At 41.7% G+C, this 11,547-nt stretch overlaps 1 protein-coding gene across 6 annotated transcripts in view; it reads right to left on the bottom strand.

The window, feature by feature from the left end:
* Positions 1 to 993: 993 nt before the first annotated feature.
* The window catches only part of znf507 (zinc finger protein 507), a 71,150-nt gene continuing 60,596 nt past the window's right edge, over positions 994 to 11,547 (bottom strand). For 3 of the 6 annotated variants that reach the window (XM_077520279.1, XM_077520278.1, XM_077520283.1), the window contains 9 exons: positions 10,592 to 11,173; positions 9,648 to 10,099; positions 8,615 to 8,971; positions 7,764 to 8,181; positions 6,662 to 6,785; positions 6,448 to 6,556; positions 3,853 to 3,957; positions 3,635 to 3,769; positions 994 to 3,060 (listed from right to left, as the gene is read on the bottom strand). In XM_077520279.1, coding sequence (XP_077376405.1) covers positions 2,733 to 3,060; positions 3,635 to 3,769; positions 3,853 to 3,957; positions 6,448 to 6,556; positions 6,662 to 6,785; positions 7,764 to 8,181; positions 8,615 to 8,971; positions 9,648 to 10,099; positions 10,592 to 11,173 — 2,610 coding nt within the window. In that variant the 3' untranslated portion in view covers positions 994 to 2,732. The remainder of the gene's footprint in view (positions 3,061 to 3,634; positions 3,770 to 3,852; positions 3,958 to 6,447; positions 6,557 to 6,661; positions 6,786 to 7,763; positions 8,182 to 8,614; positions 8,972 to 9,647; positions 10,100 to 10,591; positions 11,174 to 11,547) is intronic. The other 3 variants (XM_077520282.1, XM_077520280.1, XM_077520281.1) reach the window with 3 other exon arrangements.

Below are 11,547 nucleotides of genomic sequence, written 5' to 3'. Positions count from 1 at the left end.
TCCATCACCCTAGTAAATAATCTAAATAAAAAATATAAGATATATAAAAACATTACATTATTAATAATGTTGGCCCTTCTATGTTTAAAATCCATACTATTGGTCAGATGAAGGGCAACGTAATATGCCTGTGAAGCAAGTCAATATGTGGAGGAACTCAATGTGCGCGCGCATTAATAAGTAAGCGCCACAATATTATTAGAGATTCTCGGTGGTTTATATGCATTGCTGTTATGTACAAAAGCTCAATTTGTGTGTGTGTTTTTTTTTTTTTTTACAATATTTTGACTTTTTTAAAATATCGCCAACCTCCCCACATTATCGTGATAATTATCGTATCGTGAGTTTCATATCGTATCGTGATGTTTGGATAGCATTACATCCCTAGTGATAACCAACTGAGCCATCGGTAGATAGAAGGGACGTCACAAAAGTAGGGCATGAAAAAATTATTTTAGGAGAAAACACTTAACATTGCATTATTTTTTGCGGGGGATATCTTCGCCTCAATTGGTCTCCTTCCTCGCAGACAAATTAGCATCCACAGAGCCGCAGAACGCGCGGATTAAGCAAAATTGTAGAAAAGCTGCCTTAAGAGAGCTTAGGAGTCAAAAATCTCAGTCATTTCCTCCTCGTCATCTCCATGTGGACATTCTCTTAAGAGGTTTACGTGGAAAATGTGATCCTGCAAAGACATGAAACGCATATTCACTTCTACAGACGTCATGTTCGGGTAATGGGATTACATTTACTTTTTTTTTTTTTTTTTTTTTTTTTAAAAGCACAACAAACAGGAAAGAAGCCCTCTACTGGCTTAAATGTAAGTGAAATTGAGAAACTTCAAATACCGAGATGGCACCCCTGAAAACAGGCTTCATATTGTCACATTGAAGTCAGCATTCACACAATGGCAAGAAAAATTATTTCTGACATAAAACATGAGAAATAATGTTAATGTATGCATTGTTAAAATCAAATATTCACACAATAATGTTGCGACTTGACACATTTTATTGTCACCTGTGTTCGTGTTAGCGGGCACAGCAGTCTTTTTTTTTTTTTGAAAGCTAAAAAGTATTTTTTTTTTTTAAGTGTGAACAAACGATTACATATAAAAATAGAAGGTAGATGTTGGGGCAATATATATGCATACATATATAATAAAAAAATAAAAAATAAAAATAAAAATAAAAAAAATGAAGTTGACACTGTACATGTTCCTGCACAATTTTAGGCACCATTTCAGGAAAACTAAAAATCAGACTGTTAAAATCCCTTTTTCCTCACAAAAACAAAATTGTTTTGTTTCGTTTTAAAACGTATACAGGGAACAAATCCACGCAATAAAATAATCCACTTTTTCTTTTTAAAGTGTCGTGAAACAAACGTGCATACAAACAAACGGATAAATACGTCCGAACTCAAGCTGTGATCGAGTTTCAACATTTTTTTTAATTAAATAAAAATTAAATATAACAGTAGCTATTGAAAAAACATAATTAAACAAATGAGCTGCCTTGCACCAGCATGGTTTTTATTTGTTTAAACGAGGTATCAACTTGGACCAGCGCTCCATCACGATACACCGCTGGAAACACATTTTGCGTCCTTTATTGTTACCTCCGCCAAGGAAGTTAACGTTTCTATTCTGAGAGGGAAAAAAATATATATATATCTGAGCGGGCATCCTGCAGAGATGGGCACTTGACTAGATTTTCTAAAAGTAAAGAAGAATTTTTTTTATTTTTTTTTATTTTTCAAAATTGATTTTTTTCGACGGCAAACGAGATGCAAGTTAATCAAAAGCACCTGTACAGACTTCCCTCAAATAAATTCAATCAATTCAGCAAAAGTGTCAGATTTTTTTTTCTTGAAAACAGAGCACTGTGCATGTTGAATTCGATACATTATGCCCTATTAATGATCAATAAATGGATTGTCAGCCCATCCCTCAATTATTAAACTATTTGAAGCATGACGTGCCACAAAAATAAAGTTTAACTCAATTGTAACTCAAAAAAAAAAATAAAAAATAAAAAAATAAAAAAAATTGGTTTAAACTTTGTCTTTCATCTCGTTTTGCTTCAAGTTGAAGCTTCTGCAGCTAGTTTAGCTGACTCGCAGTAGAGATCTGTGCGAACATAAACCGTTTGATTATTGTGTGCAAAAGAGTACGAGGAGGAACCTGTTGGAACATGAAAATGCACATCAACCACCAGACATGAATGTTGTGCCACTATATTTGAAATATAAACAAAATATCTGTATAGAATTCCTGGATAAGCTCGTCTCGGCGCACATTGAAGCTTCTCCAGCTAGCTTAGCTCGCTAGCCGCTAACAGATGCCTTTTGTCAACACGGTGCTCAAGCAGAGATCTCACTTTTTTGTGGAGCACAAGAGGAGAACGAGCGACAACGTCAACTACTGGAGGCCGTTTTCAAGAATCCTCACTTCACATTTTACTGCGACTTGTTTAGCAACGTTTGGATGACACCACCTATCCTTAGAGATTACTCTGTAGCTGTTGCTATAATAAACTTAGCTAAAATTAAATTGAAAAGGCAAAAAAAAAAAAAATCCAAATTGTGCTTGTCTGGCCTTGGCGGAGGTCGTTATCTTAATGCGTACTATTGCTAAAAAACTAAACCTTTTTTGTTGATGATTGACAGGATAAGCGCAACCGGAGGTAAACGAGCATGTGAAATATTTGAGTCGTTCCTCATTTGGGGGTTCACTGCGCTGCCTGCGTGTGCACGTGCGCATCCTTATTGTTGAGTATGATGCTGATGAGGTCACCCTCGTGCTCCTTCATGTGCTCCATCAGTCGTTCCTTACTGGTCGACTCCAGGCCGCAGATGCAGCAGCAGAAGAGCAGCACGCAGTACTCCACGCTGCTGCTGCCGCCACGCGGCGAGCTCCGTTGTGGGGGCGAGGGGTCCGCCGGGCTGGGTTGGGGCAGCGAGGTGGGAGGTTCCGGAGGCGGTTCTGCCGGGAATTTGGTGATGTCCTGTGAGGATGCAGTCTGAGACTCTGGTCCCGTGGACGCCGTCGCAGAAGCCCTTAACAAATACGGAATACGTACACAATTGGCTATTTTGTACGGAAAGAAATTTGGAAGAAAAGCTGCTAAGTTCGCCATATTTGTCATTATTTCTATGACACAAGTTGGCGATTATCACAAAGACCTGGCGAAAGGTGCCATGACATGACATGACATGACATTAGGGATGGGGTACCTTTCACATTTGAACCGGTACTCTTCCAATACTCGGTACCGGTACTCAACGGTACTTTTGTACACTCTCTCTTTTTTATTTTTATTTTTTATTTCTTAAGCTTTATTTATTTATTTAGGTTGTAGTTCATGTTCGTTTTTTTTTTTTTAATTCAATCGTAAAATCTTCCTAAAAATCAAATGAACTTATTTTTCAATATATAAAACTTGTCAGTGCAACGCTGAAACATGGCACCGTTTGATTTGACGTGAATCAGTGCTCAGAAGTACCGACCCAAATCAGTTTGTACCACAAAAAAAAATTAAATAAATAAATAAATAAATAAGTACCATCTTCGGGACCTGTCCCTACATGACACGTGAAGCACGCGGAACGGACTTATGGGGCGCTCACTCACCGGCTACTTTGCGAGATGGCCTCGTTGATGGCCTTGTTGACCTGCTCGTAGTTGTAGTTCTGGTCTCCGGCGTGCTTCCACATGTGCGACTTGAGGGAGGGCGGGTGGCTGCACACGTAGCCGCAAAGCGAGCACCTGAGCGCCGGCAAAACGTTGACGTCAGACGAGCGAGAGTGTCGACATTTGCCGAGTGTTCGGTTGCGGGCCTTGGCGCTCACCTGTACTGCTCGAGGAGCTGCACGGCCTGGTGCTCCTGAGGATGTCGCCTCATGTGACTCTTCAAGCTGTTCATGTTGGTGGTGGCAAAGTCACAGTTGCAGCACCTGCACGCACACACCACAAACAGAGTCAAATACCATTTTACATGTGCTGACTTCATACATGGGTATAAACTTGACATCGACGTCAGCTACTTCAATGCTTTTTTTTTTTTTTTTTTTCCCGAGAACAGCAGTGATAATTAACAAATGATTGTGTATTCTAGGGCTGCCTGTGACCAACAATTTACTTTGATAAATAATTAATCTGTCAAATATTTTGTTGATTACTCAAATAATGCTTGACTCATTCACTGGCAGTCATTTTTACTGAAGCAACCCCGTTCGCTCGCGGTTGTTTTACTGGATTTTGAAAGGTCCACTCAATATTGTGTTCTATTGCTATAAAAACATGGAACGTACCAAAATAAAGATTAGAAAAAAGTAAATGTATATTTCTATCCGTTTCTGTTTTGTAGCAGTTAACATTAGAATATAGCTAAGTTTCCTGGTGAAAACATTGACAAAAAGCTTGTTGCAACATGGCCCTGGTTGATCTCTTATACTCTGTTGCCACCTGCTGGCCGTTTTTGTAATAACTACCATTGCTTCAACTGTTCAACTTCAGTTCAGAGGCTGCATCAAAACCTTCTGTATGCTCTAGCATTAAAAAAAGAACACATAAAAACGTATAAATACGTCTTTGGGAGACAGGTAATATTTAAAATAGAATGTATGTATACGTTTTTGGGAGCAAATGAGTTAATCTTCCATCACTTTATTCAAAACCGGGACATTGACAGTGCAGAAGATGCACACAAACAAGAAAAAAAAAAATCAGTTCCTGGTTTAGTTTGTAAAATGTCAAAACTGTCAAAAATGTTGAACGTATTTCAAAGTAAAACCAGATGTTTATTAATTTCTTTTTTTTTTCAATCTGTTTTCATAGAGGATTACAGAAATCTGCGAAAATTGCCATATTTCTAGCTAGCATGAATTGAGTTAAATTTGAGAAAAGTTAATTATTCAGAACAATGTTTCACTTTTTAGAAATGTTTGTTTTTATGAGAAAAAAAAATAGTAATATATGGGAATTAAAAGAAAATTAACAAATTTTTAACCCACAAACTTAAAAGAACAAAGTATTCTGTCACAAAAATGTTTGTGTATGTTCACTTATTTAGTAGTCCACCTTTTAACTGTGCTAAATCGTCTATTTTTTTTTTTTTTTTTAATCCATTCCTCCAATATTGCTATGAGTCACTCAAACAGCGTTTTTGAAATTGCTGCCAAATAACCCAGACCACACAAGTCCCTGAAAGGAAGGACCAGAGTCCACCTGCACAGTACACAAAAAGCGTGTCTGAAAAAGTGCTCTCAAACCACTCCAAACTCTAATGTGTCCAATTACACTTTTACACACTTTGATGCAGGATAAACAAACATTTTGCAGACACAAACAGCACAAAGAAAATGCAACCTTGTTCTGCTTCGTTTGTACTCAAGTGCCAACATTTTGACCTTCCTGCATCAAAAGCAAAGAGAAAAAGAGATTCTAGTCCTCTACTGCCATCTAGTGGACATATGTAAAACAGATGAGAAGAGGCTCAAACATCCTTCAGCTGCATCAAAGGTGTAGAACTCCAGGTCCTGCATATTTTAGCCATTTCCCCTCCTCCAACACACCTGATTCAAATGATCAGGATTGATTGCAGTGCTTGCTGCACTGATCATTTGACGTCCTCAACAGCATTTAAATAACTGGGGTCCCAAAACCAAACTCCGTATCGTTTACTTTTATCAGTTTGTGCTTCCCATATGGTGAAATAAAAACAGAGTGGCGTACATCAGCCATATTTAAGCTTCAACAATGTGAACAAAAGTATTGAGACGCTACAGCTGAACCAGGCTGATATACATTAATTAGTCTGTGTTTGTATTTTGACATCACAGTATATGATCAATTTAAGATCATGAAATCAAAACAAAGAGACTTAAATTGGAGCTGACATCTTCAGTTGATTTACAGTCGACATAATCCCAAATATATATTTTTTTAACACATTCAAACCCAAAAACGTGTAAATATGTTTTTAATACTTTGTCCTTCCCTACCAAAAACGTATGTATACTTTTTTGTTTGTTTGTTTTGTTTTTTTTAATGCAAGAGCACACAAGGCTTTGATGTAGCTTCTGACCTGAAGAGGTCGCTTCAAGCAATGGTAGGCCAGCAGGTGGCAGCAGAGTATAAGAGGTCAGCCATGGCCATGTTGCAACAAGCTGTTTTCACCAGTGTTTTCAACAGAAAAAAAAGGTTATATTCTAATGCTAATTGCTGCAAAAGGGAAACAGATACAAATATACTTTTTTACTGATGAAAGCAGAGACTCTAATCTTTCTTTTGGTAGGTTCCATTTTTTTTAGCAATAGAACACAATATTCTGTGGGCCTTGCAAAATCAGTCAAAAATCCACTTGCTTCAGTGAAAATAGCTGGGAGTGAATGAGTTCGTTTTAAATTCAAAGATAATTTTTGCAGTAAAAGCCTTGGCCTCACCGGTACGGTTTGTCCGAGTTGTGAATGCGTCTGTGGTTCCTGACGCCCACGTTTGTGGCACTAGTGTAGTTGCAGACGTCGCACTTAAACGTCTTCTGAAGGCCACCTTCTGGAAAAGACAAGACCGCCGCCACCACCACCACCATCATCATCATCATCATCATCTCCATGCCAGCTCAACAGATCCGACTGACTCTGGATCAGACTCTCTCACCTTCTTCGTCCGCGTCACGTTCCGCGTCCTCCGCCGCGACACTCGTCTCATCCAAGTCGGCCAGCGCCGACGTGTCCGCGTCGACAAAGCTGTGATGTTCCCGCTCGTGACTTCTCAACTGGCTCTGAACCAACAAATACAAACAGGAAGACGTCGCGTCTCTACATCAGGTAATCCACGATATCGACGATCAAACTACTCAAGACATAAACTGATGTTTTTCAATGAGAAAAATAGTCTTTTTTTTTTTTTTTTTAGACCACTACAACACAACTGCTGTCTTCTTCACAGTAAGTACTTTAGTGTTTTTTGTTGGGGGTTTTTACAAATACAAATGTCTTAACAGAGACCACTTTCTGTGAACAAATTTGTGTCTTTCTTAAACACTATTGCCATGCAACATGTCAGTCAATACATAGACAATTGTTTCATTTTATAAACTGTGACAATTTTTTTGTGCAACATTGCAAAAGTAAATTAAATAAAATTACTTAAATATTAAATCCAATTAAATCAATCTTAATATTCCTCAGAAATTGTGTGCTTCAAAAAGTCAAAACATAAAATGTGTTTTAAAATGTTAAAATTAAAGATATAGTACACATTTTTCATAGAAACGTATGCAAAAGTGAGTCAGTTGCTGGACAGAAATGTCTTCCACGAGTAAAAGTAAGCTCATGAGTTTTCTTCACCTGAAGACTTCCGTTCATTTCCTAGCGGCCCGCCAAGTAATTGCTCAAAAAGTCATGAAGAATGGAGCCGTTATAGTGGCTGTATATTAACGACAAATATCGCAATACTTGCGTAGGCATATCGCTAATCTATTGAGAGACAAAGTATCGGGATATCGATATATCGTCACATTCATAATTCGATGAGAATAAGTGGTATTTTTAAAAGAAAATAATTTTGTGGAAAATGCTCAATCTTGTGAAAATACATGTTTATCTTTGAGGGGGAAAAGGTGTAAAAATTTGAGAATAAAGTCCTTCATCGAGTTATATTTTTAAGGAAAAAATTCCAAAACTATAATCACCCTGGTCTGACGGAAGCTCATTTAATCGTCGTCGGTGAGTTTTGAACTTGCGTGAGCGTTTCTGACCTTGTAGTGGAACGCGTGCGTGCACGTCTTGCACTGGTGCATCCTGGTCTTGCAGTGGCGGATCATGTGCGTCTCCAGGTCCTTGCTGTCGTCGGCGGCGTGCTCGCAGATGGGACACTGGTACGGCTGCCTCTGGCGATGCACGCGCAGGTGCTGCTTGACGTAGCCCTTGTTGCCGCTGCTGTAGTGACACAAGCGGCAGCGGTACGGCCGCTCGCTGCCGGCCACGTAGTCCACCAGACCGCCGGCGTCGGGAGGCGCCCCCGGGCATTGCGGTGCGGCGTTGACGTTGTCCTGCAGCTCCTTGAGGATGTCCTCGTCCGAGGCGTTCTGGTCCGAACGCTCGCGAAGGCGTTCGATGACGGTGAGCAGGGACGAGCTGATCCCGGCGTTGGCGCCAGCCGGGCTTTCGGGGTTCCTACACATTCCAAATTAATATTTTTGTTTTTAAAAAAGGCTCATTCTGATTTAGAATTTTATTTCCAACATGCATAAAAAAGAAAAGAAAAAAAAGACAATAATAATTAAAAATAATGAAAAAAATATATATAAATTGTGAAGCCAAAACAACGCCTAACTTTGAAGTAATTTTCATCCAAATGTAATATATTGCTCTAACAGTAACTTTTGTGACAATATTTAAAAAAGAAAAGAAGAAATCCAGACCAATTGTTCTGCAAGCGAGTTTGCATAGGCTGTCAGCTGTGCAAAGCTGATAATTCTCAGTAAAAGAATTATTCCTATTACTAGACTATGTCACCGTGCAAATTCAAATAAAGCCTGAAAGCAAAAGTGTGATGTCATCAATGCAATTTGACTTTTGTTAAATTCTGACAAATCCAATTCCATACTTTGCATACTTGCGTAGGAACCCGGCGCCCTCGTCCACGTCTTGGTGACGCTCCGCCACGGACGCCGCCTCCGGTTTGAGCTCTGGGGTCCGCATGGGCATGGCGACCAGGACTTCGGCGGCCAGCGAGTGAAGACGAAGCGATTCAGAGTGCGTTCTCTTGCGTCCAGCCGGGGGGACGTTCTCATCTCGAGGGGAATCGCCGCCCCGCGCACGCTCCTCCTCTTTGACGTCCAATAAGCTTTGGCCGGAGTCCGCTTCGGGGTCTAGCAGCAGTGGCGCGGCGGCCATGACGGCGTCCTCGGCGGAGGGCAGGCGCTCCACGATGACGTTGATGTGTCCCGTGCTGTTGGGGTCACTGTTGATGCCACGACACCAAAGAATAGAATCAGTGGCAGGATGTGCATTTAGCTCCTGCCATTTTGTTCGTGTAAATCAGAAATTCCAGCCACTCGAGGGAGTGATATGTATCGGAGACTCAGTAGCCTTCGCGAGTACCGTGTTCCCTCGTTTATCTCGGGTGTTACGTTCCAAAAACGACAATGGAAATCTGCATTAATTAAAAAAAAAAATCCAGCTAATTATATGTAGTTTTTCATGTATTATATATGTATATGTTTTACGATTAGGGCTGCATGATATTGGAATATCATACAATATAGTTGCTGAGTATAGCTATAGATATTACTGCGATACTTAACATGGACTAAAAGAAATGATATTTTTATTATCTAACAAAAGAATTACATTTTTCCATTCATCAAAAGAAGCAGGAGAGACACCGTTGGAAAGGTCTCATTGAGACGAATCCGCGGATGCCCGACAAAAAAAAAAACAAAAAAAAAAAAAACCTTCCTGTTTGTGTGTTGCATGTTCTGCCATCATTCAATTAACAGCTAAAAGAGTGAATTACAGTAAACAAATGCACTGTAAAACAATAAAAAAGGTGAAATAGTGAGGGAAGACTGTAGATGAATTAGTGACTCATTGTAAACTTGTGTTGTTGACTGTAATTCCGAGGGAGATGTCGTTACCTGTTGATGATCTTCTGCGCCGATGTCAGCAGGCTGTCGGGCACAGATGGCGTCTCCGCCTGCACCTCCGCGGTGACGTGCACCTCCATCTCAGATTCCTCGGGGCACAGACCAGCGAACTCGCCCCGTTCCCCTTCGCCGACGCGGGGCGGACTCGATTTGCCGCCGGGAAGCGGCACGCACATTTCAAAGGCGGCGGAAACCGTCTGGGACTCCGCCTCGTGGGTGGTGGGCGTCGCTACGACTGAGGTCGCTTCCTCCTCTTCATCCTTCTCTTCTTCGAAAACGGGGTAGGAGCAGTCGAGGAGTCCGGCGTGCTTCCAGGCGTGCGTCTTGAGCATACGCTGCTGGCTGCAAACGTAGCTGCAGATCAGGCAGCGGTACAGGCCATACTCCTCGTAAATGAACCACTTCTTTTTCTTCTGCTGCTCCTGCTCGCCGTCGCCCTCACACTAGCAAGCAGAGCAAACAATGTGCGGTTGAGCAAATTGGAGTTTCTAAGAACGAGACTGGGCTAACTCCACGTTGGCCATTTTGCAGGAGAGGAACTTACAGGACTCATTTAGATCAATTTTCAGCCAATAGAAGAGAATATTTTGTCTAGAATTAATGTGATAACGTTATTTTTCATGTACAATTTATACCTTTAAAAACACATTTTGCCACTTGCTGTTTGTTGGCTGAAGATAACATCACACGTTTATTAGTTTTCTTGTTTTTTTTTTTTTATATGAAGGTAATATAAAAAATACAAACAGTAAATATAGATGCAGGTTAGGATTTATTTATTTTTTTAAATGCGCTGCAGACATTTGCTGTGCGCTGAGAGCACTGCACAATTGCGCACATGCGTAGCTTAGAGGGAACACTGGTCGTGACCAGTTTCCTGAACCACAACTAATGAAATCACCAGTATTGTCATAACGTAACAGCTTGTGGTATACCTCCAAACCCACCGGGTCGGCGTCACTCCCGGGTCCACATTGGCCCTCTTTGGCTCGGGCGCCGTTGTCCAGGTGCATCCTGACATGCTCCTCCAGCTGCGCTTGGTCTCGGGAGCTGAAGCAGCACTCGGAGCACATGAGGATGAGGTCCTGGTTGTGCTCGTTGTGCTGCTTCAGGTGATCCTTGAGCAGCGGCAGCGTGGGCGACAGGTACGGGCACAGGCTGCATTGGTAGCACGTCGCTGCACGCTTGAGCTCGCCACCGTCGTTGTTGTTGTTGTTGTTGAGGTCGCCGTCCTCATGCTCCACACTCAGCTTCTTGTAAGGGGAGCCCCCCTCTGCTCTCAGCTGGACTCGTTTGTGTCCCGTCACGGTGCAGCGGCGCTGGGGTCGCTTCTCCACGATTTTAGTCAGCTTCTCGATGACCTGGATGAGAGAGTCGGTGTCGGGGTTACACTTCGGGGCGTCGGCGGCGGCGATGACGCGCTGCTGCTGCTGCTCGCGGGGCTCGGCCAAAGGTGCGGACGAGGACGTGGCCGAGGCAGCGATGAGCACGGCGACACTGTTGATGTCTTCCATGACCTGACACGAGACACGTGAAATGTTAGCGCATCCTGGAATTCACAAATGTGCCCAGGTGAATGAACTTTTTCATCTCATGAATTGGTTACAATATTTTCTTTTACAAATGCAAATGGTAAATGCACTGCGCTTATAAAGCACTTTCTACACCATACGGCGCTCAAAGCGCTTTACAATGTGCCACATTCATCAATTCACAAACATATTCATACACCAGTTAGATGGCTGCCGCCGTACAAGTTGCCGCCAGGTCTCACAGGGACCAAACGGTGTCTTGCTCAAGGACAACACGGTCACCAGGGGTGGAGGATCGAGATGGCCACTCTACCACGGAGCCATGCAATTCAGGGTTGTCATGTCGATTATGAGGGCGA

Source organism: Festucalex cinctus, chromosome 4, assembly GCF_051991245.1.
Source record: "Festucalex cinctus isolate MCC-2025b chromosome 4, RoL_Fcin_1.0, whole genome shotgun sequence".
Classification (NCBI taxonomy): domain Eukaryota; kingdom Metazoa; phylum Chordata; class Actinopteri; order Syngnathiformes; family Syngnathidae; genus Festucalex; species Festucalex cinctus.
Note: the sequence above shows the minus strand (reverse complement) of the source record. Positions and strands in the feature narration are given on the sequence as shown.